This window comes from Brachycentrus maculatus, unplaced genomic scaffold (genome assembly GCF_059751285.1).
Source record: "Brachycentrus maculatus isolate JH-2025_06_01 unplaced genomic scaffold, ASM5975128v1 h1tg000349l, whole genome shotgun sequence".
In the NCBI taxonomy this organism is placed as follows: Eukaryota; Metazoa; Arthropoda; class Insecta; order Trichoptera; family Brachycentridae; genus Brachycentrus; species Brachycentrus maculatus.
The window spans coordinates 296,740-323,795 of record NW_028281098.1 but is presented as its reverse complement, the minus strand read 5'-3'; the positions used below and the strand labels follow the sequence as shown (position 1 = coordinate 323,795).

General features: G+C 35.9%; 2 protein-coding genes across 5 annotated transcripts in view; one reads left to right on the top strand and one right to left on the bottom strand.

The window, feature by feature from the left end:
• Nucleotides 1-146: 146 nt before the first annotated feature.
• Nucleotides 147-12,188, top strand: LOC148303763 (uncharacterized). Of its 2 annotated transcripts, none has more exons than XM_088269419.1 (6): nucleotides 147-329; nucleotides 1,748-2,782; nucleotides 4,885-5,556; nucleotides 7,139-7,780; nucleotides 8,365-9,381; nucleotides 11,158-12,188. In XM_088269419.1, the coding sequence occupies exons 1-6, from the start codon at nucleotides 327-329 to the stop codon at nucleotides 11,683-11,685; spliced, it is 3,897 nt and encodes a 1,298-aa protein (XP_088125545.1). In that variant the 5' UTR covers nucleotides 147-326; the 3' UTR covers nucleotides 11,686-12,188. The 2 variants fall into 2 exon arrangements, with proteins under 2 accessions (XP_088125545.1, XP_088125546.1); XM_088269420.1 differs by lacking the exon at nucleotides 147-329 and adding an exon at nucleotides 425-592.
• A 7,188-nt stretch (nucleotides 12,189-19,376) lies between these two features.
• The window catches only part of Rhp (GTP-Rho-binding protein rhophilin), a 164,967-nt gene continuing 157,287 nt past the window's right edge, over nucleotides 19,377-27,056 (bottom strand). The window contains exons 13-17 of one of the 3 annotated variants that reach the window (XM_088269383.1): nucleotides 26,002-26,129; nucleotides 24,525-25,411; nucleotides 23,155-23,307; nucleotides 22,157-22,195; nucleotides 19,377-20,940 (exon numbers count right to left, since the gene is read on the bottom strand). In XM_088269383.1, coding sequence (XP_088125509.1) covers nucleotides 20,728-20,940; nucleotides 22,157-22,195; nucleotides 23,155-23,307; nucleotides 24,525-25,411; nucleotides 26,002-26,129 — 1,420 coding nt within the window. In that variant the 3' untranslated portion in view covers nucleotides 19,377-20,727. The remainder of the gene's footprint in view (nucleotides 20,941-22,156; nucleotides 22,196-23,154; nucleotides 23,308-24,524; nucleotides 25,412-26,001; nucleotides 26,130-27,056) is intronic. The other 2 variants (XM_088269385.1, XM_088269384.1) reach the window with 2 other exon arrangements.

Sequence of the window (27,056 nt, the reverse complement as noted above, 5' to 3'; positions counted from 1 at the left end):
TGTATTCTAAAATAACTCTTATGTATAAGTATTTTAAGAATTATTTCTACATGTTCTTTATTCAATAAAGGTTTATTTGTAACATTTAGGATATTTTATATATCTATGGAAAATCTAACATGGACGGGAAAGAAAAATGAAGTTTCGTGTTTTTGTGCCGTACGTCGCTTGTGCAATGTTTGGTTAATGTCATTATTTTTTGTAAACAATTGTTTTGTTTTGAATCGGAATTATGAGATTAATTAAGTGTTGTGATTTATCAATTTAAATTATATTTGCAATTTGTGTTTACATGTTTTTTTCTGTCAAAACTCAAGACGTTTAACATGGTTAGTTATTCCTTGTTTTTTTTGACGTTTTTTATTCAATCATAGTTTTGGAATGTTGTTTGATCGTATCGTTGTCTAATGGTAGATGTTTTTAAGAGTCAGATTTTTTATCTAAGCGATCTTTCAATATTGAATCATTAAAATCAAATATGTTAGAACTGAAACAATTTGTTTTGAATTAATTTTACTAAAGTTTTGAAAGGAGATTATAAGATTTGAAAAAATAAACATTTGTTTATGTGGCACACGTGACTCTCGATACTGTAATATTTTAAATCATGTATAAACCTTAAAATATAATAAATACAACCCAGTTCATTAAAAGATACTTTTTTCTTATGAATACAGCTACAATGTGTACAATTTTTTATTTTATTAAAATGTGACTATATCAGTCGCTTATCTGTGTCAAATATGAGAATTATTATGGCTAGTACTTATCAATAATTGAGTTTTCCACTCGCAAACCACGTTATGTTGAAAAATTAAGTTTTTTAGCCAATGGTGGCAATCGGTAGAATATTACCTTCCCCTCCCGGTGATATGTATTTACTACAACTTGACTTTAAAAATGAGAAAATCAGTATAAATATTAGTATAGTAGATACGGGCTACTTTCACGTCTTATATAAAAGTATTATAATATAAAAATTTTCGTATAATTTATATTTGAAGCACTAACTTTGTCATTTTACATTTTATTATTAAAATGTAAGTTTGTTTTAAAATCACTTAAATGATTTAAAACAATTATAAATGATTTTAAAAGAAAGTTACATTTTGATTATAAAGTTTTTCATATTCTCAATATTATTAATATTTAAAGCATTTTCTTTGTGGTTAGTCATTTTTACTTATTTATTTTTTTACAGAAATGTTGAGTGGTTATATACTAATATAATATTATTAACATTTTTGTAAAAAAACTAATAAATAATGTTTTTCATTTATAGAAAAATAGAAAAAAGTATTTGGACACACTCAAAATGTTATAAATAAATTATCTGGTCAAATTATAAGCTTAATAATAAAAATGAAAATGGTATTTTCTGGCGTTTATCACGTGTGTGATTATAATCCAGGATTCGGATCTCACATACTGATATAAGAGTTTCTGCTTAATAAAAAAGCTTCTTTACATCTCACCAATAGATGTCTCTAGTGAAGTTCTAGTGATTCAAGAACAAAGTTTCTAAATTGGTTCATATATATAGAACTTCCAAGAATTTGAGTAGTGTGGTTGTCAATAATGGGTAGAATTGGTGAATGTTACACGTGTGTAAAGTGATCACTTAAACCAGCCTATGACGGTCGTCAGCCCCGTAAATGCCCAGACTTCCATATTCTTCTTCATCTTTGATGAGATGTCAAAAAATAATAGAAAAATAGATGTTTTATACCTATTAACCTTTTTTCAGGCTAATTACATTTACCCGTCCAGTCAGAACCTAATCAACATGGATCAGCCCCATATTTACGGCGGCAAAACCATCGCGATGGATTCATACAGTAACCATTTCAACATGGGAGTTATAGACTGCAAAATGGCTCAAGAAAACTACATGACGAATCCTTTCAGCGGATTCTACACCCAATCGGAACCTCAACATAATTACAGCGCCCCCGTGATACAAGAAGAAAAGCAAACCGAAGACATTTATCAAAAAGATAGTGATATTACTGTTTTAAGTAATAAAAATATAGATGAAATAATCAAGCAACCAGATAAGAAATCTTCCGCGCTCAAAAAAGTCAACGGTTTATTTTACTGCGATTTGTGCAATTATTCGAGTCAGAAGGTGAGTTCCGTCAAATCTCATCGCATGATACATACGGGCGAGCGACCATTCAAATGCGATCTTTGCACGAAATCGTTCCGACAAAAAGAGCATCTGAAAAATCACCGACTCACGCACACGCGAGAGAAGCTGTTCTTTTGCAACGAGTGTCCGTATTCGTGCGGAGTGAGGGGGAGCATGGACTTGCACAAGCTCATACACAGAGGCATCAAGCCGTACGTGTGCACCAAATGTGACTACCGATGCCGGCGGCCCTTTGAAATGAAGAAACATCGAGCCAAGTGCGATAGCGTTCTGAAGAAATGCGAGTCTTGCGATAAAACCTTCTCCAAGCGCAACTCTTTAGCCCTGCACAGAATAACGCACTTAGAATACCTTACATTCTCTTGCCGGCTCTGCGAATATACGGCCAAGTTGCGTTCAAGATTCAAGAGTCACTTGGAAAAGATGCATCCGGAAAAGACGTTTTTTATTTGCCACTCGTGCGAATTCTCTTGCACTAAGAAGAAATCGTTTAAACTCCACAAATTGACGCACGAAGATAAAAGAAAGTGGTTCAAATGCGATGCGTGCGATTATTCTTCCTCCACCAAGAGTGCCCTTAAACAACACGTGCTTTTGCACGCGGATGATGATATTGAAACGGATGATAAGGTAAATATTGTAGTGTAATGTTGCCTTTTGTATGCTGACGATGCTGTGCTTCTTGCCGATAGTAGAGAAGACCTGCAGAAGCTCGGCTGTCCAAACTTAAAACACAGTAAGGGATATTTTTTTATGGTACATTTTTTTTGCATTTTTGGACTAAGTAGCATCTACTTAGTCCAAAAAGCAAAAAAACCTACTACAAAAAATATGTCCCTTACTGTGTTTTGACTTTGGACAGCCGAGCTGGTGACAAGGGTGTATATTGTGTGCAAGGAATGTGACCTGCTGATGAATGTTTAGCAAACCCAAAGTCATGGTTTTTGAAAGACATATATTCTTTTTTTCTTTATTTAAAATTCTTTTGCATTACATAAATTCAAAAACAAAAAATATTTATAAAAAATAAAAATGAATACAAAAAAAGATCCCACAAAGGCATGGCCTGTGTGTGGGTATACAAAATAAATAGTCATAGTACAGGGTATAAGGATATACATGAATGTAGATTTTCTTCTTCTTCGTTTAGGACTAGGTCCTGTTATTCTCGGGTCGCTCCTGGGAGGTGGAAGACCAGCTATCCTTCCATCGTTTAGGTGGTCTTCCTGGGAGTCTGATCCCGCCTATGCTGCTGTCCGCTGCCACCCTCACCACTCGATCCCAACTCGCTCTTCCCACATCTCTCCAGAAACGTCTTCTTTCTCTTCCCCATCGCATAACATCTTCAACATCGCAGATTTTTCTTATTTCTGAGTTTCTAACTCTGTCGCGAAGTGTTAGGCGTAATCATAGAGTCTTCATTTCCGATGTCCTAAGAAGGCTTTTTGTTCTCGTGGTGTCGGCTCTTGAATGTAGATCTGGGTCTAAAAAAGATATAAAACAGTAGATGAATTCCTATATTTAGGAAGTAACTATGTTTTCGAGGGATAAAAAGAATAATACAGATATAGAAATGAGAGTGAATGCTGGGAACAGAGTGAATTAATGCGAAGAGGCGAAAATTGTTTGCAAAGATAAGTGGTGTGGCATTATAATCTCTCTTCCTACCCCTGCGGAGAAGTGGCGTGATGGTTAGTTAGTTAGATAGTTTGTTTCGTAAACGTTTTGTAATGTTTGGTTATAAAAGCGTTCAAGCAGCACTACCATAGCACTATTCACGCCTCAACAGTTCTGATCCGCGTTCTATCTCGTATATCCCGGAGCCGGAATATATTTTAATACTCTCCTTATCGTTCATCGTTCACTTTGTGTAATACCACTTAACACATTAGCTACGGCAATGTTTTGATAAAACTGTATCTTGAGGCGGGCGACATTAGACAGCTGTCCGGAAATATAAAATATGTCAGTGAACTTCATATTTTGAACTTGAGGTTGAACTCGAAAACAATACAAAAACGGTTAAATGGTCTCTAACGTCTCAAAATAAAATCATGTTAGTCCACAAATCACAAAAGTAAAAAAAATGTTAAAAACACTAATAAAATATTAGAAAATAACAACACAGTTTAACAACCGCCGAAAACTCTAAATCTGCGAATAAAAAATGATTTATGGGCTTTCCCCACACGCGTTTATTGCTTTGTAAGTACCAACTGCCGACTTAAGTAAAGGACAATGATCTTTGTATTTTATTTCATTTTAGGACAAAGAAAAAACCATATCCATTGTTTAAAGTTAATTTGTAACATTTCCTTGAAAACAGATTACGACCATTAGCTATGTTTTGAACCAGTAAATATCAGTATTATTTTTTATATTACAACGACATCTATCCACTACATAACAAAAGCAAAAAGGCCAAGAGATTAGAAGTTTATGACGTGTTTTTTGTATACTAAATTGAAGGTAGCCGAAATGCTCAAAAAGGTGCACCCCGCCACCACACAAGGTTTCTGAAACGCACAAATATGTGCACACTGTACACAATGTGTTAACAACTCAATGACTATCTGTTTTGGAATACTCATTCCATCATTATTACACAATGCGAAGGATGAGTGATAAGGAGAGTGAATATTACCATACCACAAAGCTGACAACACTTTTAATATACAAAATAAAATCTATTTTATTCTTTTGCTTTATTATTTTCATTTTCTACATTTCAGAAAGAATCGGATGTCTTAATAGACGAATCATCGCAGGAAAAAGAAGAAAAATCCTTGTACGCTAGTGATAATGCGGAAGAAATTTTAGATAATAAATCAGCATTTAGCAATTTGAATATGATCGCAAACGAAAGTGTAGAAGGCGCTACCCACTACAGTAGCATAAAAGACAATAATATATTGATTAATGATAGTTATATGAATAGTGGAAATCCAGTTGCTGTTACGGATGTCCAAAGTGATAAAAATCCTGTGATAAGATCATCAAATTGCCTGTATTACTGCGACGTCTGCGAATTTTCCAGCCGTAGGCTCAGCTCGGTCCGCGTACACAAGTACCTACACACTGGCGAGCGACCGTTCCTATGCGACGCGTGTCCCGCAAGCTACACGCGGCGGCAACACCTCCAGAAGCACAAGCTGTTGCATTCTAAGGGCCGCGACGCCAAGGCGGCCAGGTCCATGAAGATCTACACGTGCGGCGCTTGCAGCTTCTCCTGCGCTCACAAGGGCAACCTGCAGAAGCATCAACTGTTGCATGCGGAGAGGGATCCTACTTGTGAGAATCGAACCGCGTCGGTGCGCGTGAAGAAGTTCCCTTGCAACGTGTGCAAGCTAAAGTTCAGCCTGGAGAGCCAGATGGTCAAGCATTTGAAGCAGCATATAGAGAAGGTGAGCGCTTGACAGGTTGCTGGCAGTGTCAGTCACCGGTGGCTGACGCGAGGCATTTCAAGATGTCAAGAAGTTTTGACTAACAATTCTTTGCGGGAAACGTTTAAAAACGTCTTTTCCATACTCTTGGTAGAGAGCGGGAGACGCTTATATGCGTTCTATTTGCTTACTTTTGGTAGAACGAGAGACCTCAAAAAAATATTGTACATATCGCTCACTCCTTTCAAGAACGTCATAAATCAAAAAACTTGATTTTTCAGGAGAACGTTTTTAAAGTTTAAAAATATAACACAATGTTTTAAAAATAAATATCAAGACACTGATTGAGCTTTTTACTGTGCGACAGATCTTTTTAGGTAAAACCTGAAGGTTTTTTCTCCATTTGAAAAATATTTAGTTTATTTAAAATAATAATTTTACAATGCCTTTTCTTCAAAATACAAAAACAACACTTTCTGCCCTGTAGCTGGTAAATATTAAGTTAAAAATATGCCTCTTTTGCTGGGATATAGTACATTTTCTGGGCATTCCGACAACATGCACAACTGAAAATTGACAATTTTTGATTTATGACGTTCTTGAAAGGAGTGAGCGATATGGGAATCGGGTTTGCGGTTACTTGTGATTAGTATACCGAGGGTCGGGCGGCAGATTGTCTCAGTATAATTAGGGTCGGGGTTCATGAAAAAAACCGCCCGACAACAATATTTAGATATTGTATACATCCACCACACTACTAAAATTTTTAGAAATCACAAAAATGTCATAAAAATCACGACGTTTTTATATTTGTATATAAGTAAATAAAAAACTAACTGACGTTTATTTTTCTATTTAAAATATTGCTGATTAAGATTTACTGTAATATGTAATGTAATACTAAACAATTTCAACAAAACTTCAAATATTTGGGAATCAAATATTTCATTAAACTCCCTAAAGAAATTTAAAAAATAGAAGATATAAAAATTCTTAAGAAAAAAATAATGCCCATTACATATATCTTGAAAAAAAAATTAAAAAATTATTATACCATTATATAAAACATTAAACCTTGAGTGTAAGTCACTCTCCAAGCACAAGAGCTCAGTCTCTTTTTTGGAGAGGCACAGCGAATCTAAAACTATAAGTTGACTATATGTATGTCCGCCTCCGTAGTGTAATGGTCAGCGCGCTCGGCTACCATTCTGGAGGTCCCGGGTTTGATTCCCAGAGGGGGGTCTAATAAATATAAGTGATTTTTTCACTCTAATATTTATTCAATATTACCCTGGACTGGTACCTGAAGCGGAGGGCTGATCACCTTTCCTTCGTGTGTTAACGATCAAGATAACACTGTGTTTATATGATGCAGTGCCCTATGCACCATTGGGGTGCGGATAAGGGTTTTATTATTTGTTATTGTTATATGTATAAATGTTTAGCAATTGTATTATGTTGTACTTTAAAATGTAACTATGTTTAAAAAAATAATAAAAAATAAAAAATTCAATATTTTTAAAAATTAATAAAAATTAATTTCCCAGTAATACATATCAGTGATTGGTGATTTATTTTATATTTACTTGTTGAACTTTTTCAGGCACATACTGGAGGGTTCGAATATGACCCAACATCCCCCAAAAGCCTCCTAGACCAATTCAACGAATTCACTCAGCTAAACTGCATGATCCGTCTGGGAAATGACGGCAACGAGCGCTACAAGGACATCTGCAAGAAGATTGACGACCTCTACTGCTGCAACCAGTGCGACTTCACCACCAAGCGCCTCAGCTCCATCAAGGTCCACTACTTTGTTCACACGGGCGAGAAACCCTACAAGTGTGACCTCTGCACGGCCAGCTACAGGCGCAAACAGCACTTGCAGAACCACCGCACCAGGCATCTCAAGGAGACCACCTACCTCTGCCATCTGTGCGAGTTTACCAGCAGTCAGAAGTCGCGGATGGAGGAACACAGGAAGACGCACGAAGACGTCAGCATCTGTGACCGATGCGATTTCCGATGCCTGGATGCCCTGGAATTGGAACGGCACAAGGAGGGATGTGTCCAGATGATTTGCAGCCATTGCGCGGAGGTTTTCGGAGACCAGAGCAGCCTGGAGGAGCACGAGAGGAGCCATGAGGAAGGGGATGACCGTGCTAAAGTCAAATTGAAGTTTGTTCCGGAACCTGATGATAGCAGTTCGGAAACGCTGCTGTCGAAATTGAGCACTAGGGATAAGGTCGGTTTTATTTAGTAATTTAGTTATTATTAACAACATTTTAAGTGTGTCCAAATACTTGTTCACAAATCTGGATTATCTTCAATTATAGGAGCTATTTTTCATATAATTTTTTGGCCAAATATTCATAAGCTAAAAATAATAAAATGAATAAAATTAAAAAATGAAAAGGATATTTTCTAGCGTTTTTTGAGTGTTCGATTATAATCCATGATTAGGACCTCACATACATATACAAGTGTTTCTGCTCAGTTAAAAATCTTCTTCTCACCAATAATAGATGTCTCACTTGAAAATTCTAGTGATTCTTGTATGTACAATGTTCCGAAATTGGATCATATATGTATGTATATAGAGCTTCCGAGAATTTGAATAGTGTGTTTGTCAATCATGATTAGAATTGGTGAATGTTACACGTATGTAAAGTGATAACTTAAACCAGCCTATGACGGTCATAAGCCCCGTAAATTTCCAGACTTCCATATTCTTCTTCATCTATGTCGAGATGTCACTATATATTTGAATTTTAATCAGGATTTCAAATTAACCCCAATTAATTGTATTTTATTTTTATTTCATTTCAGACTGTCGAATTAGAGCCTTCAAACTGTAAATTTGATGAAATATCAAAACCGAATGGGGAAGACGTTTCATCAAGGCTAAAGGACAAGGAATATAAAGAAACAGACGATTATTGTAGTGGCTCCAATTTCAGCGACACAATGGCTGACCCAATGGAAGACTTCAATGATGATAACAGTAGCTGTAAAGAGGAGGAATTGTTTGTTGAAGATATAAAACATGAGAATGAGGATGTGAAGCTGAAAAAGCGAAAATTTAAACTCAAAATCAAAAAAAAAAATAAGAAATTCAAACGAAATGAACAGAAAAGAGTCGACGGATTATATCGTTGCGAATTTTGCAATTATTCCAATAAGAGATTGAATTCCGTCAAAGTACATAGGATGATTCACACTGGCGAGCGTCCCTTCTTGTGCGATATATGTTCCGCGACATTCCGACAAAAGGAGCACCTCATAAACCACAAGAACACCCACTCAACAGAAAAAACCTTCTCCTGCGAAGAGTGCGGCTTCACGAGCAAACGGCGGATAGGGCTGCTGAAACATCAGCTACTCCACAAAGAAAAGTCCTTTGTCTGCACGAAATGCGGATATCGTTGTCGCATGAAGGGAGTCTTAGAAAAGCACGAAACCAAGTGCAAGGACACGGTCATCTCTTGCGGACTGTGCGGCGAGACCTTCTCAATGCGCAGCGACCTGATCGCCCACCGGGCGGTGCACGTAGAACTAAAGACGTACGCTTGCGAACTGTGCGACTTCACGGCCAGCAATCTCTTGTACCTCAAAAAACACACGTTAAAACATTCCAAAGTCTTGTATCTCTGTTATATTTGTAGCTTTACAACGGTCCATAAGACGAACATGCAGAAACATAGACTGTCGCATAATGATAAGAATGAAATTAAAACTAGCGCGAGCGGTTGTGAACAGTTTAGAGAAATGCCCGTCGTAGAGAATCAATTCACTTTGAACGGAAATCAAAATCTAGTGAAACTGACTGAACCTCCAACAGAAATGGTAAGAATTTTATATATATTTATTTATTGATTTGGCGTTTAATTTGTAGAACTCCATTTTAATTTACGTATTAATTTTAAATCAAACAGATTTTTCGAGTCTACTAAGTTGTATTTTACTAACAAAGACATATAAAAGGGACAATTGTTTTGCTTAGTTATGGCATTTTCAAACATTTCGCCTAGTTATGGCATTCGTTTGAAAATGCAATAACTAGGTGAAACAATTGTCACAATATTATTTTTTTATATGTCTTTATTAATAAAATACAACTTAGTAGAATCAAAAAATCTGTGTTTGATTAACACATTAGTTACGGCAATGTTTTGATAAAACTGAACATAAAATATGAAAATATAGGAAATATAAAATATGTCAGTGAACTTCATATTTTGAACTTGAGGTTGAACTCGAAAACAATACAAAAACGGTTAAATGGTCTCTAACGTCTCAAAATAAAATCATGTTAGTCCACAAATCACAAAAATAAAAAAAATGTTAAAAACACTAATAAAATATTAGAAAATAACAACACAGTTTAACAACCGCCGAAAACTCAAAATCTGCAAATAAAAAATGATTTATGGGCTTTCCCCACACGCGTTTATTGCTTTGTAAGTACCAACTGCAGACTTAAGTAAAGGACAATGATCTTTGTATTTTATTTCATTTTAGGACAAAGAAAAAAACGCACCGTCTGTATCCATTGTTTAAAGTTAATTTGTAACATTTCCTTCAAAACAGATTACGACCATTAGCTATGTTTTGAAGCAGTAAATATGAGTATTATTTTTTATATTACAACGACATCTATCCACTACACAACAAAAGCAAAAAGGCCAAGAGATTAGAAGTTTATGACGTGTTTTTTGTATACTAAATTGAAGGTAGCCAAAATGCACAAAAATGTGCACCCCGCCACCACACAAGGTTTCTGAAACGCACAAATATGTGCACACCGTACACAATGTGTTAAACAATTAACACATAAATTTTATATATAGTTATAGTAATGATGGCCGATTTATGGAGCACCGTTTTTGTGGAAAATCACCTCAAGACGCTTTATAATTTACATATTAAAACAAACATAACTAACATGTGTAAGTCCCTCTCCAAGCACAAGAGCTCAGTCTCTTTATTGGAGAGAACTGCGTTTTTAATTTTAGGATAGTAAGTATGTAGAAATGTTTAGAAAGTGAATTAAAATAAAATAAAAACATTTGCTACCATATTAAATAAAATAAAAAAATTAATAAAATATTTATGGATAATAATGTCTTTTTGTCCGCTTCTGTAGAGTAATGGTTAGCATGTTTAGCTACCGTGCCAGAGTTCCCTGGTTCAGTTCCCAGGGGGGGGGGGTGAAAATAAATATAAGTGATTTTACACTCCAATATTTCCCTGAAGCGTGGAGTCTTTGACCTTGCCTTGCGTTGATACGATGCAGTGCTATATAACGATCAAGATAACACTACGTAGGCGGACTAGATGACACGAGATGAATATCCAGTCTTCCATATTCTTCTTGATTTATTTTTTTTTTTTAAAGAGAAATATTTGTGTTTTTTATTATTTACAGAAACATTTCAATTTCATACTATTTCTGTGAGACTAAGCGGCTCATTATTAGAAATAGGTATCAAATTGTGGTAGAGTGGGTTCGAACCGAGAAACTCTAACTTAAGAGTCCGCGACACTAACCACGGGACCACAAGCCGACACATTTATATTGAGAAGTCCAAAAACCCTATTCATTTGTGTTTTTTTTTCTAGGCGCCCATGATGCAGCAGCTGAGTCAAAATTTGCAAGGCACCTCGCTAAACGCGATGAATCCAACACTGAACCGCACGAAAATGGACATGATGATGCTTGACGCCTTCTACGAGAGGCCCCCTCAGGAGGCCAAGCCGCACGGCCGCCCCAAGAAGTACAAGACAGGAGAGTTCAAAAAGGAAAACGACCTGTACTTCTGCGACTTCTGCGACTACTCCAACACAAGAGTCAACTCGGTCAAGGTGCACAGGATGATACACACGGACGAGCGACCCTTCTCGTGCGACCTCTGCCCCAAGTCGTTCCGCCAGAAGATGCACCTGCGGAACCACAAGATCACGCACACCAAGGAGAAGCTCTTCTTCTGCGGCGAGTGCGCCTTCTCCTGCGGCTACAAGGCCAGCCTGGACCTGCACAGGCTCAAGCACACCGGCGTCAAGCCGTACGTGTGCGAGAAGTGCCTCTACTCATGCCGGAGGCCCGTCGAGATGGAGCGGCACGAGAAGGTTTGCGGGGCGGTCAAATGAAGTCAAAATTTTGATGGAGCGAATGTCATTATAGCTGTCTCGACTTGAAATGAAACATGTATCATTTTTCTTTAATTGAATCGGCTGTCACTTTGTGGTAATATCCATCTATTTTTGATTTAACACATTTCGGACGGGTGTTTTTTACAGCGGAGGCGGACAGTCCGCCTCCGTTGACTATTGTACTGGAGGTCCCGGGTTTGATTCCAGAAATAGAGCACTAGTAGATGGGAGTGGGAACGTTGTAGAGTAGCCTTGCATATGCCAGAGTGCTTTAAAATTTATCATACACAAAAGAACCTCAGTTTATAAGTTTCGTAATTTTACGTTTCACTAGGAATATTTTTTTAATATTGTGGTTTATGTATATCTACTTTATATGTACCTACTCAAATAGTTTTGTGTGAACAAAAACTTATATGTTTTATGCGTGTCAAGAATCAATCTACTTAATACATGTGTTAGTGAAAGAATTATTTGAAAATGACTAAGTTTTCAACAAAGATTTTCTTATGGTAAGTGATTATACTGTTTTTTGTATCATACATAATACCTAAGTGTAGCGCATCACAGTTTGACAAACCATGTCACCTCCTTTCTGGGCGGGGCAACTTTTCTTACTTACGGGGTAAATTTAATAAGTAGATTTCTGTACATTTCTCCGTCTTAATCCTCATTGCTGAGGGTTGTGACCCTTGCAGAAGCAATGACTCTTCTCCAGTTATCCCTTGACTGCGCTGCACGTAGCGCTCCAACCACTGAGGTGCCTGCTGCTGCCTTAATTTGATCGGTCCATCGTGTGGGGGATCTTCCTCTCCCTCTCTCTTTCCCTACAGGCTACCGATCACAACTAGTCGTTCCAGGCTATCCTCGTTGCCGCGCGCAACGTGTCCAAAGAACTGGAGAATCCGTCGCGTACAGATATTGGCCAGAGACAAGCCAGTCTGTACATATTTTCTGTACATATTTTCTTAAAAATACTGATATGCGGATGGGTTAAAGCGACCATGGTGCCGCACGAAAATCTCCGCATTGTATGATTGTTTTTAAAGTTCGTTTGCTTTTTAAACAATACCTACCTTCAAAATGCCACCATATAAAAATGTTTTTTTTTGTGCGAAGTTGCCACAGATTTTATTCTCGATTTCTTCATATAATAATAATAAAACCCTTATCCGCACCCCAATGATGCATAGGGCACCGCGTCATATAAACGCAGTGTTATCTTGATCGTTTGCACATGAAGGAAAGGTGATCAGCCCTCCGCTTCAGGTACCAGTCCAGGGTAATAATATTAAATAAATATTACAGTGAAAATATTAATTATATTTATTTTACCCCCCTTGGGAATCGAACACGGGACCTCCAGAAGGTAGCCCCGAGCGTGCTGACTATTACACTACGGAAGCGGACATATATATATCTTCATATACACTGGAACTCAAATCCATAATTCACCCATGTGAGACCATTCTCAGTTTTACAGGTGCTGTAGTTACCACACTACTGTCGGACTATTTTGATAAAGGTCATAATTTGTGGTTTGATAATTGGGAGTCGATCTCTGACAACTGACCAGGATAGGTGTGCCGATACGCTCCGGGTTTCACCTAAGTTAAGTGCCAATTAAGTACCCGCATTAAGTGATGATTAGTTTGGGTTTTACCCATCGTTACAGTGTACTGTGTTTCCTCGAAGTGTGTCCTTCGGTGTGAACCCTGTGACCTGTCCCAGCACAACACCACTGGGTAATACCCTGGTATTACCCAGTGGTGTTGTGCTGTGACTTAATTACTTAACTATGTAATTTACAATAGAGAAGTAGGTTTGTGGAGTTAATTAAGTCACAGCACAACACCACTGGGTAATACCCTGGTATTACCCAGTGGTGTTGTGCTGTGACTTAATTACTTAACTATGTAATTTACAATAGAGAAGTAGGTTTGTGGAGATATGCGGGAAAATGCCTGTAAATGGCCAAGCTGAGGTTAGCATTTCTCGCGGAGGCGCAAAGAAGAGGATAGCGCATAAATGCAGGATCGCGACGTGAATATAAGAGGACGTATCTAATTGTCTCGCACTCTTCTTGTGGTAATACCACATTTATTATAGTGATAGAAATAACCTGTCGCTAGCAGACAAAAAATTAACGTCCCGATATATAAGTACGTAGAACTCATGACTTATTGAGCTTTTTATCATAAACAATATTTTGAATCATTTAAGAATTTGAAATTATAAAACTAAAAAAGGAAATATTTAATTTAATGTTATTTTTGAGATTACAAAAAACATGGAGTAAGTAGCTCTTATAATACGTCAGTTCAATGTATGAGAAAACAGGAAGTGCGGAAAATTGTAATATTTACAATAATAATGCTAACAATATGCATCCACTGAGTCCCTGCATTATACAAGTGAAGGAAATCCAGACTGCCATTAGGTCACTGAAATGTAATAAAGCCGCCGGAGGAGACGAAATTTGTGCTGAGTACCTTAGATATGCTAGCGCGAGAATACACGTACTGTGGGCGCTAGCTTTCACAGCAATGTTCCGGCACTCGTTCATACCTGAGTCTCTGTGTACGTCAATAATTATACCTATTGCAAAAAATCCTATGGGAAATTTAACAGAAAAAGAAAATTACAGGCCAATAGCGATTTCCACCATGGCGGCAAAAACCATAGAAAACATAATGATGGAGAAAGCTGTTGAAAACCTAAAAACGACCGACAACCAATTTGGTTTTAAAAAAGGATCGGGAACGGACACAGCTATCTTCGCTGTTAAAAATACTATAAATATATATGTGCGCCGAAATACGCCAGTATATGCCTGTTTTATGGATCTCAGGAAAGCATATGATACAGTAGTACATCACATTTTGGAATAAAAAATACAAAAATCAATTGAATGTCCTACGACGAAATGCATGTTAAAAAACTGGAACGAAAATCTCATTTATAGAGTAAAATGGGGGACCTAAACCTCAACTCCGTTTAAAGCTCAGCGAGGACTCAAACAAGGTGGAATCACATCTCCTAGCCTATTTAACCTTTACGTGGATGCATTACATGATAGGTTAAACCAAGTAAATGCGGGATGCTCCATAGGAGGAGGGAGAGTGAATGCCATCTCATACGCCGACGATATGGTCCTGATGGCACCATCGATAGCTGGCCTACGTAAACTTATTGCCATTTGTGAATGTTATGCCACAGAAAACGGCCTAGAGTACAACGCCAAAAAATGTGAGCTTGTGGTGTTTAAACCCAAAAATTACTCATTAAACCCAAAAATTACTCATAAATTTCTTGCCCATAATTATAAATGGACAAGAAGTTAAGCGGGTAAGTAGCTTCAAGTATTTGGGACATATCCTACAGGAGAACTGTGCGGATGATGAGGACATCAAGCGCCAGTATCGTGCTCATTGCGTGCGGTCCAATATGCTGACACGCCGCTTTGCCCACTGCTCCGCGCAGGTAAAAAATAGACTGTTTCAAGTGTTGTGTACGCAGCAATACGGCAGCGAGCTATGGTGTAAGGTTACACAACGAAGCTTAAAGAGCATGAAAATATGCTACAATAACGGCTACAGAGCCTTAATGAAGTTACCCCGACACTGCAGCGCGAGTGGTATGTTTGCCACAGCACGCCTACCACATTGGGATGGCCTGTTAAGGCACCGAGTGGCAGGCTTCCGGGAGAGGCTGATGAAGAGCTCCAACCTCATCATAAAGCGGCTTGTGGAGCACAGATGGGGGCTGGACATGTGGCGGCACTGGAGCGCAGTGCTGCGTTTGCCAGTGAGCTAATTTTCGTCTACATCTCTCCAAATTTATTATTATTTTTATTTATTTATTAATTTTTTTCTTTCAATTTCTTATTTCTTTCTTATTTTTAATTTCATTGTTTAAATAAAATGTTGTAAAACATATATGGCTGACTAAGTATTGCACCCACCACTTAGTCAAGCTGGAATAAAGAGTTAAAAAAAAAAAAATACTAAATAGAATTTATATATGGTGAATTTCTACCCCCCTGTTTGAGCCGGCTAGATTGAAATTTATCGGGATACGTGTTTCAATGCATTCCGCATATCATTACTGATGTTTGATAATAATAAAATGAGTCACAATAGATTGTAAGAAATATTGGTATTGTATTTACCAAGTAAAGTACAGATTAAAAATGGATGGATATTATATTACCACAGGAGAGGTTTTAGTGACTGCTGAATCAATTAACGACACATGTTTAAAGTGATTACTTAAAACCAGCCTTTGATGGGTCATAAGCCTTGTAAATACCCAGACTTGTCCCAGGGTGTCAAAATCATTTCTAGGTATATTGGATGTCTTAACACGAGTGTAGATGATGTATCTAGAATGTTTTGTTTTTATATTTGATTAGTTTTACTAAATTATATGACTTTTACTGTGTAAAATGTACATAAATAAATTTCCTATTATAAATGACTTTTAATTTTTTTTAAAATTATAATTAGATGTCTCTACATAATTGAAAACGAAGATATTAGAAATTAATTGTGCAGCTGAGTTGGGGATCGTTGAAAAGATAAATAAAGATTCTTCGGGGTGATTTGGACATGTGGAGAGAATGGATGATGAGAGAATGACTAAGAGAGTGTATTTGGTAGATGTGAGCAAACCAATGAAACAAGGATGGCTGAAAAAGACTTGACACTACCAAAAGAAACCAATAGTCTTAATAATTAGAGGGCATACATATATGGTTAGAAGTATAGGAAGGTAGGAGTGTGTGTCAGGACAAAGAAGTGTGGCATCCCATCCTCTCTGCCTACCCCTGCAGTGGGCTGGCGTGAGGGTGATAGTAATAATAACAAAGGTAAAGCATCTTTTTATATTATTTTTGTGTTATTGTAACTATCACATGTTGTAACATACTGCCATCTATCAAGGACTTTGTGAAGTACATACCTTGTACTTTCCGTTTCTGACCACAGGTGAGAATTTGTGATTTAAATTAATCATTTTTTGGCGATAGTGTTGTGCATTAACGGTTCCACTAGGCTACAAGAGCTCACAATACTGCTCTGGTCCTACCAGACACAAAGCATGGTCTTCTTGCTGAAGCGATTTGACCTTGGTGTTCAAAGACTGGCTTTGCTAGGTGTATTTATTTAACACGTTGACTGCCAACTACGAGATTGTAGATTACATTCTTTGCTAGGACGCCGACTAGGAGTTATCTCCTACTGTGTTTACTTGCCATATTCCTGCAGCTATGATAAAATTCCTAGTATATCAGTGCTAATATGGATACATGGCGCATGGGAAGATAACAAAAAATCTATGCTGGCTTACATGGTCAGAAAGAAATTTTTAATAAATGAATAGAAAATATAGTTATGTACTATTAGTTTTTAATAATAAAATATCTTCTTTTTGTAGATCTTAGGAATCTGTTTGTGCCTCCGCATGTCGCTCTTGGGAAGTTGACTCCCAGCTGTCTTTCCATCTTTTCGGAGGTCTGCCTGGGGGTCTGCGTCCTTCAGGGTTGCCTTGGAGGGCGATATATGGAAGTCTGTCTTCTGACATTCTGTTTATATGTTCCTTCCAGCCTTATGGCCTTCGTTGTCGTCCCCACCTCACGATATCCTCCGTCTTACATGTGTAAGCATCCGGGGCATGTGCTCCGGATGTCGGTATTTCTTACTCGGTCTCGCAATGTGTTTCCGGTTATGGATCAGAGAGTCTTCATCTCGGAGGTTCGAAGTCGAGATTTTGTTCTGAAAGTATCTGCTCTTGCCTCAATCCCATAAGTGACTATTGGTCAAACACATGTTTTGTATATTTTCATAAATATACAAAACATGTTTCAATAAAATACGATTAACCTTTTAAACGCGTTAACTTTGTTCCTTAAAGACGCTCGTGCGCGGCTGTATTTCGCCGTTTTTTAAATTATTACTTTTATCATGTATTTAGCTATGAAACGATTTATTTTCCTAAACAAAAACGTTCAATGGGATTCATTGTGCCTTTTTGGTACTCTATAATACACGTGTGTCACATTATTCTTGAAATATATCGTAATATAAACAAATTAGATCGTAACATAAATAAACCAAAGCACGCATCGTGTGTCACTCTTACCCACTGGCGATGCGTAGCGTCGAGAGTGAGACAGATATAGGGCATGATTATGGCGCGGACTAATTACCGACCGCAAGAAAAATCAGGGATCTGTTGTTTTATTTATCCTTGTGATATTACAAATTATTAGTCAGATATTTCAACAGATGTCATAAGGCCGAGGATTGACGTATTATTTTATCCAAAGTTCCACACCATGAAAAAATCCCTCCAAGTTGAACTGAGGTTCGAAACTTGGAGCAAAGTGAAAACACAAACGCTTATGTCAGCCGCGTATGGGGCATGTCTTGTAAAAACACAAACGGTTATGCGAGCCGCGTGGATCCGGTTAAATAAAATTGGCTTTTTAGACCGGAATTCTGAAAATTGCCATGGCAGTCAACGTGTTAACATTACCCTGGACTGGTGTCTGAAGCGTAAGATTGAATACCTCACCTTCGTATAATTAACAATCACCTCAACATTGGGTTCGGATGAGGGTAAGAATAAAACAGGATTCGAGTATTTTAAATGTTTTATTTATCGACAGGTTAAATTGGTTGTAATATTGTTCTTCCTTGAACATTCCGCCCCAAATAAAAAGCATTTTTCCATTATAATATTTATTTCTTAGTGACCAGTATGGCATTTTACATTTTCTATTTAAATACTTAACACAAATGAAATTCATATAAGTTTTACATTAAATAACATCCGATACAATGGGCTATAATTTTCTCACCTTATTTACACTAAGAGAAAAATCGCCTTGTGAAATTCAACCACAGATATCTTATATAGTAAAAGCATCAAAATTACAGAAATTTACATCAAAATATAAATATTTTTCTTAACTAATGGGTACCTACCTAAAACACCTTTTGATAAATTGTGATATGAACTTGCCCTGAACATAATATCTATCTTTAATTGATTATTTTTTTTAAATTCATGTTTTTTCAGTAAATTATCGAAATGAAATAACTTCTAGTTTTAGTTCATCATATTATCATATTCTTGGCATATAAAAGTTCATTAAAATACATGATAATCTTAAATTTCCTTTTTAAAACATTAAGTATTCTAAAATACAGATCTTTCCCATTATAAATTAGTATTTATTAGAATTTCACCAATAGAAAAAATCAAATATCAGATTTAAAGACAATGAAAATTTCATTTATTTAGTTTTTTTTTATAAACATTTAATATCAAAATTATAATAACACCTATTATTTACGAATACATAAATAGTTTTACATAGTTTTTGTACAATTTTATTAAATTAACCACTAATAATATGTTTTAATTACATAATTCCTGCACTCAATATTTATAAATATATATTTTTCAATTTATGTATTAATTTTAAATCAAACACAGATTTTTTGAGTCTACTAAATCTGTTCTTGATTCTGTTCTAAATCTGTGTTTGATTAAACTTATCATAAATTAAAATGGAGTTCTACAAATTAAACGCCAAATCAATAAATTTATATTTTTCAATATTACAAAAAAAACAACTGTCTATAATACACAAAAATAATACATTGAAAGAATAAACAATATTTATTTTTTTAGTTGAATACCCCTTGATATTGAGTCCAGCTCTCAAACACAATTTAAAAAATAATATTTCTTTAGGTACCTACCCATCCTTACCTACACCTACTTAGATAAAAAACATATTTTTTTAAATACATTTTCATCAATATTGCAACATTTTATCATTTTGAATTCAAATAAAACAATTATTCCATTTTAACAAGAAGCTTATAGCATTTTATCATTCTGAATTAAAATAAACAACATTTAACACATTCTGAATTTAAAGGAGATATAAGCATGTAACGTTTTATGGTTCTGAACTCCATTTTTTAAAAAACATATCATTTTGAATACAAAACTTATCAATCTGTGTTTGAATACATGTGACATGTTTATACATGAATTAAAATGGGATAAAGAGACTGAAAGCGAAAGCAAGGTACACACAGTAAGCCATGGGGGATATTTACTGCTTTGCACTATAAATTTGACATTAAAACAATTAAAAACATAGCATGACACCCATTTTGACCTGACAGTATGTGAGTCACATGGGAGTATATTGTGGGTATACTGGCAAAAAAAAGTCAACTCTAAAATCCCTATTATTTAAACCTTTTAGTCTGAATAAAATACTTACTATTAGACTTAAACTTGAACTTACTTTATAACCACATAAATATGACATTTCAAACGTATGTATTTCATATGTATGTAGACAAGCGCCATGGTGTAGTTAGGTAGACGTTCGACTGCGAAACTGGCGTCGCGGGTCCGATTCCCGCCAATTACAAAATGAATTCAAGAAAGATTTATTTTCAATTGGTCTGGGTGCTTGTGATGCATTTTTCACATTTACCTTCTCTATCCTTACTAACCTACCTGCAGACAAGCATCTAAAAAAGACACTCTGTGGGTTATTCTTTAAAAAAGAAAAAAAATATGTTTTTTTTAGCCAGTTTAAAGAATATATTATTTCGAGTAATAAAAATACATTTAAAAATGTTTTGATCCACTCACATTTTTATTAACCAACTAGTTTCGGCAACAACCTGTTGCCCTCTTCAGGGTTTAATTTATTACTATTATAAACCCTGAAGAGGGCAACAGGTTGTTGCCGAAACTAGTTGGTTAATAAAAATGTGAGTGGATCAGAACACAAAGTATTTTTATTTCTCGAAATAATATATCAATATGATCCACAAAGCTAATGCTTTCAATATTCAAAACAGTTTAAAGAATGTTGAAAACTTTATAGTACTGCATTATTAAGTCAAAATTTCATATTTTGGAGTTTTTTTTTGTTGCCAGTACACCCACAATATGAACAAAAACAAATAATTTGCACGAATAAAAATAATTTTTATTATTTCATCTGAATATGACGTTGCTGGAGTGGGACCCCCGATTGGAGCTGCTGTCTCGGGAGGCGTTGTGTCTCTTGAAGGGGTTCCAGGAGGGGGCTCTCTTGGCCCCCGAGTGGGACCTGCCCGGGGTGCCCGTGGACCCGTTGCTGGACGTGGTGGAGGCCGCGGAGACGGAGCCCTGGTTGGAACCGTTCTTGTGCCCCGGAGCGCCGTTCAGCTGTAAAAGAAACATGGATTGTGATATATATAAAGTATTACCAAATTTGTGCTAGCCTTTGATAGCAGAAATTTGTATTCATCGACTATTGCCGGCCAAAGAGAGAGCGTAAGTGACAAATGACTTCTTTTCAGTGAAGACAAATTTAAAGCGCTGTAACTCGTTCATTATTTTTAATGCGTATTATTGTAAAATAATTTAGTAAAATATTCATCTGATGAGTAGTCCAGCGTATGAATGAATTTCTTGAAAAAATCAAAATTTATATGAATTACTGATTTCTCTTAATTTTAATTTAATTATTTTTCTTTATATTTTTATTTCTTATTTTATATCTTATTTTTCTTATTATTTTTTGACATCTCATCAAAGATGAAGAAGAATATGGAAGTCTGGGCATTTACGGGGCTGACGACCGTCATTGGCTGGTTTAAGTGGCCACTTTACACACGTGTAACATTCACCAATTCTACCCATTATTGACAACCACACTACTCAAATTCTTGGAAGTTCTATATATATGAACCAATTTAGAAACCTTGTTCTTGAATCACTAGAACTTCACTAGAGACATCTATTGGTGAGATGTAAAGAAGCTTTTTTTACTAAGCAGAAACTCTTATATTAGTATGTGAGGTCCGAATCCTGGATTATAATCACACACATGAGAAACGCCAGAAAATACCATTTTCATTTTGATTTTTTTTTTTAAGCTTATAATTTGACCAGATAATTCATCTAAGATGAATAATCTTATTTTTCTGATTTAAAATTATTACAATAAGTTTCTTACGATAGTTTATTATGTATTTTATGCACATGTTAATTAAAGCCTATAATTATAGAAATATTAGCCTATGTGGGATTTTTTTATGTTTAAATATATGTAAATTTACACATTACACCACAAAATGATGAGAAGTAAACAAAAAATTATGAATATACATATAACAAGATAATAATGCTTCAAATGTGTCTACTAAAAAGTAGCTATTTCTCACTCGTGCCTTTTGAGCCGGCAAAAGTCGATATGGTGACAACGGTATTATCATAATGGATTACAAAATGGCTGCCTTATGTAACTCAATTTGACAAAAAAACTTAATACAAACAATATTTCAATATCAAATGCCTTAGTTGTCAAAATTATGATACAATTTCTACATACGCTTTGTGTTTAAAAAGTGTTGGTAAATTAAATATATGCGGTACCTACCTGGTTGATTTTTCCATCTGTGAAATCTGTGGGAGTTGCCTGGAAAGATTAGAAAAATATTATCTTTGGTTAGTACTTGTCAATAAAAGTTTGACAAACTAAATACATACTATGCATTTCTTTTACTTAGTAAATATTGGTATTTAATAAAATCTATTGTGACACGCGTTTCAATGCATTTCCAACCATTATATACTATGTTTGGTATTGCATTTAAACACGTGTCATAATAGATTTCAATAATTAGCGGTATTTACTAAGCAATATTACTTTAATAATGGATAGATTAATATCACCAAAGTGGCTTCTGATTCAATAAATGCAATTAAATGTATTATAGTTGAAATATTAAATGAAATCTCAAATATAAAACATAAAACCCTGGTCAATTGATTAAAAGTATGTTGGGTTAGGATCTATGAATAAAAGAACTATGAAATCTTCAGCTCTCCTGTAGTAATACTAATTTATGTTTGGCTAATTTCGTCTGCCTCCGTCTGCACGCTCGGCTACCGTTCTGGAGGTCCCGGGTTCGATTCCCAAGGGGGGTAAAAATAAAAATAAGTGATTTTTTCACTGTAATATTTATTCAATATTACCATGGACTGGTACCTGAAGCGGAGGGCTGATCACCTTTCCTTCATAAGTAAAACGATCATGATAACACTGCGTTTATATGACGCAGTGCCCTATGCACCATTGGGATGCGGATAAGGGTTTTATTATATTATTATTATTATAATTTATTCACATTTATTTATGAAATATAATAAATAATGGCATTTAAATAAGTCAAATTAAGATAGGTTAGGTGAGTTAAAATGGCCGATAATGTGAAGAAGACAAAATCATCTGAGAGCAAGTTTAACTAAATCAGGTAAGGTTAGGTTAGGAATGGCTTATGACAGCAAGTTGAGGTAAGTCAGGTTAGGTTAGGTTAGCTTGGCATACTTGGCTTTGAGGTAGTCAATGTGACATATACATATGTATAAATTTACCTTCAAGTAGTTCCTGTCCATGGGTGTGACAAGTTTGACGTTCAGGGAATCTCCGGAGGCCTTTATTAGTTTGACAACTTCATCATGGGGGCACCACTTCACATCGCGATCGCCTATCGCCACTATGAAATCGCCTTCTCGCATTCCTCCCAGCTGAAAAATTATTTCAGAAAAATAAATATTTGAATCATAGAGAATGTTTTTGGGTGGCAAAATGATGGTTTGGCAATGGAGACGGCCATCTTTGATTAAAACTGTCACCAAAAAAAGGTGATTCAGTTGGCTAACCATATTCAGTATGCTTTGTATACATCCTGAGAGCTTCCATCCACATTTCTGTTTTCAAATTCTTGTTCACAAATCTGGGTTTTTTCCACATGTGGAGGAAATCCAGATTTCTGAACAAATATTTGGATAACGTCATGTTGAGTTGAATTGATTAAAGAAAACACTTCGTTTTTTACCACTTGAGTTTTATTATAGACTACATGTTTCAGAAGTTAAACTTCCATCATTCAGGTCTGTATAGTAACTAAAATATAAAATATAAAATTGTTCTATAAATAAGGAGAGGGAAAGTAAGGGGAAGGGGTTAGTCAAGGAACGGAGTTTGAAAACAAAGGAAAAATGGAAAGCAATGGCGAAGAATTTTGAAACAATATATTTATTAAATAATATACTTTGTTTGTTTTCAAACTCCGTTCCTTGACTAACCCCTTCCCCTTACTTTCCCTCTCCTTATTTATAGAACAATTTTATATTTTATATTTTAGTTACTATACAGACCTGAATGATGGAAGTTTAACTTCTGAAACATGTAGTCTATAATAAAACTCAAGTGGTCAAAATAAAATCATTGTAACATGTCTTACCACAAAGTTAATGCCGAAACAATAAATAAAATATTGAGTTGAATTAATTTTATATTTATCATGAAGTTGAAACAAAGTGAATTGTATGATGTATGTATGAGTTCCAAAAATTTGAAGAGTGTGGTTGTCAATCACGGGTGGAATGGTGGATGTTACACATGTATAAAGTGATGTCTCCAGTGGTATCAAAAGTACATATAATCAGAGGGCATACATATACATCTAGTCATAACTAGATGTATAGATGTGAAGGAAGCTAGGAGTGTATGTCAGGACAAAAGAGTGAGGCATTCCATCATCTCTGCCTACCACTACAGACACATCATCCAGATCATCATCAGAAATAATAAATCATAATGATACCTTAATTTTAATAACTTTAGATGGAAGACATATTATCAATATGCTTGTGGCAGAAAAAGTTGTTTATGTATAATATATTTTTTTAAGGGAAATGGTAATGATTTAGCAGTTATATTTGAATTATTTTATACTCACATCGGCCAGCGATCGTGGTTCCACGCTTGCGATAATAACGGGAGCGTCTCCTCTCACCGAAAATCCAAATCCATCTCCCACAACCTTCTCGTGACCGTTGTCAACTTCATCCGGAGAATTGTTCAGATTGCACTCGCTAGAGATCCTCCTGATCAAAGCGTCGCTGTTGGTTTTATTGTCAGATCCGCCATTTAGTTTCGTCGAAACCATGTACCCAAAATTTTCAGCACCGAGTGACTTTTGAAAGTACGCACTATTCTTTCCATTCAGGTCTTTTGGGAAAACATCGTTTTTTATTTTTATTCTGTTGCCGTCGGTTTTTATGTTGTATCGCAAGTCATTGGCGGACATGTTTTTTTCGTTATATTTCGATATCAAAGTATCTGCGTCTTGTTTCGAATTGACGTTTTTTCTGTCGTAGTTGTTGTTGTTGTAACCGTTTATATATACGCCATTTTGTCGAGTTACAGGCAGTTTTCCGTTGCTCCTTTTTCTCTGTTCCGTGTGATCAAATCTCGTGGAGTCTTCGTGTTGTAATTTATACTTTTCGTCACTTTTTATTACATCTCGTTGATAGTAATAGGAGCTGTTATCTTCCGATCGATCCCTCTTCTCATAGAGGGATACATTTCTCAGCACTTTTCCTCCGTTCTTGTAAGGAATGTCTTCGTAAAGTTTGCCATTCACGCGTCCTCTATCTGTTCTCGGTTTATCATTTCTCGAAGTTTTCGAGTTAGGTTGAGATTTCTGTAGTTGAATGAGTCTTGGCGCGCTCCAATGTCTCTTGGCGGAGAATATTGCGACTGGTCCGAGTGTTTTGAAGAGATCTTCGACTCTGTGTTGAGCGAAGTCGGGCTGGGTTAGAGAGAGTTGGAACTTTGTAGACGCTGAAATGAATTTTAAAAAAGGTTATAAATTAGCATAATTGGAATATGAAGGAGTCTTCATACTATTATGAAGCCCACAATCAATGTTGTTTTGAATTATGAAATGATGTGCTCTCTGCATACAAACTGCAAGTCTAACAGATGTCTTTATTCATTCTTCAGGATAAAGAAACCTAACAACAACAATAAAATTATCGCAAAGCACACATTTCTGGTATATTTACTTTGTGGTAATGCTATCTAATAATATCACCGTATGCTGTGTTTGAAAATGATGTGAAATGTATCGAAATACGGGATCACAATAGATTTCAAGAAATAGTGTTGTTTACACAGTAAAACATAAATTAAAAATAATTTAAGCTTTTAAGAAGATATTTCAGAAGCCCCCTTGGGAATTGGACCCGGGACCTCCAGCATAATAGCCAAACATACTGACCACTTCAATACAGAGGTGGATAAAAAATTTCCCATGTCTTAAGCAAAAAATCATCACTATTGAGGTTTAATTTTGCAAACTGCGCTGTCATAAACTATGCCGAATGCGCGGTGAGGGTTACCAAAGGTGTTAATAGAGATTGTCAACATACGCATTATGGTAGGCGGGTCGAGCTGCTCCGAGAAGTCAGGTGTGTCGGGAAGAAGAGCCGATTGGTTGATGGCCTTCTCATGATGTTGCTTTAACACCCGGCAAAGAGAAGCCTTATTCTTTAGTTCCCTGAAATATTAATAAATCTGGTTTATTCTGGAGCCAAGAGATCTGCCTTCTGTCCACACCTTGTCTACCCTCTATTAGGTGCAATAGCGAGTACTTGTCTCCTCTCAGCACATGCCCCAGCTATCTGGGGCATGTGCTGAGAAGTCCGGAAGGGGTCCTATGACCCCTTCCGGACTTTAAAGTAACTATGCTAAACCAAAATCTGCCAATCAGAGACAACTATCAGCCTTTCCTTGAAGATGAATGTTTAAGAGGATGATGACAACCATCTTACAACATATCGTGGGTACACTGGCAAAAAACATTAACTTGAAAATATGCAATTTTACTTAATGACGCATATTATAAAGTTTTCAACGTTCTACAAACTGCCAAAATACACTAAGCAGTTTGAAATGTCATATATATGTGGTTTTAAAAGTTAATTCAACTTTAAGTTTGAAAGCGGGTATTTTATTCAGGCTGAAAGCTTTAAATAACAGGGATTATTCAAACAGGGATTTTAGAGTTAACATTTTTTGCCATATACAATGTATGATATATAGAATCTCCATGGATTTATGCTGGTTTAAACCAGTAATACATATTACAGTTTCAAATTAAAAAAAACCCTACGGCAGTCCAAAAAAATCAAAGGAAAGACTGAAAGGCAAAGAATTGATGCCTTTGAGATATAGTGCTGGAGACGTATGATCTGTATTTCCATATGGACAAGCATTTCCATCTTTAAAGAGCTAAATATAGATGTCACACTTTCCTCCTTATTTTTGAAACGAGTCATTCAGTTTTAAAGACACATTGCCAGAAGAAACAATGATATCCTTGAACGTTAATGGTCATGGGAGGGGTTGAAAGTAGTAGAAGAAGAGAAAGATCTCCAGTAGATGGACTGACCAAATCAAGGCAAACAAGTTGTTTTGAGAACAA

What these genes read in the sequence shown, in the direction of transcription:
- LOC148303763 (XM_088269419.1), top strand. An exon ending in ATATTGAAACGGATGATAAG is followed by an intron (nt 2,783 to 4,884) that starts GTAAATATTGTA and finishes TCTACATTTCAG; the next exon opens with AAAGAATCGGATGTCTTAAT. An exon ending in TGAAGCAGCATATAGAGAAG is followed by an intron (nt 5,557 to 7,138) that starts GTGAGCGCTTGA and finishes GAACTTTTTCAG; the next exon opens with GCACATACTGGAGGGTTCGA.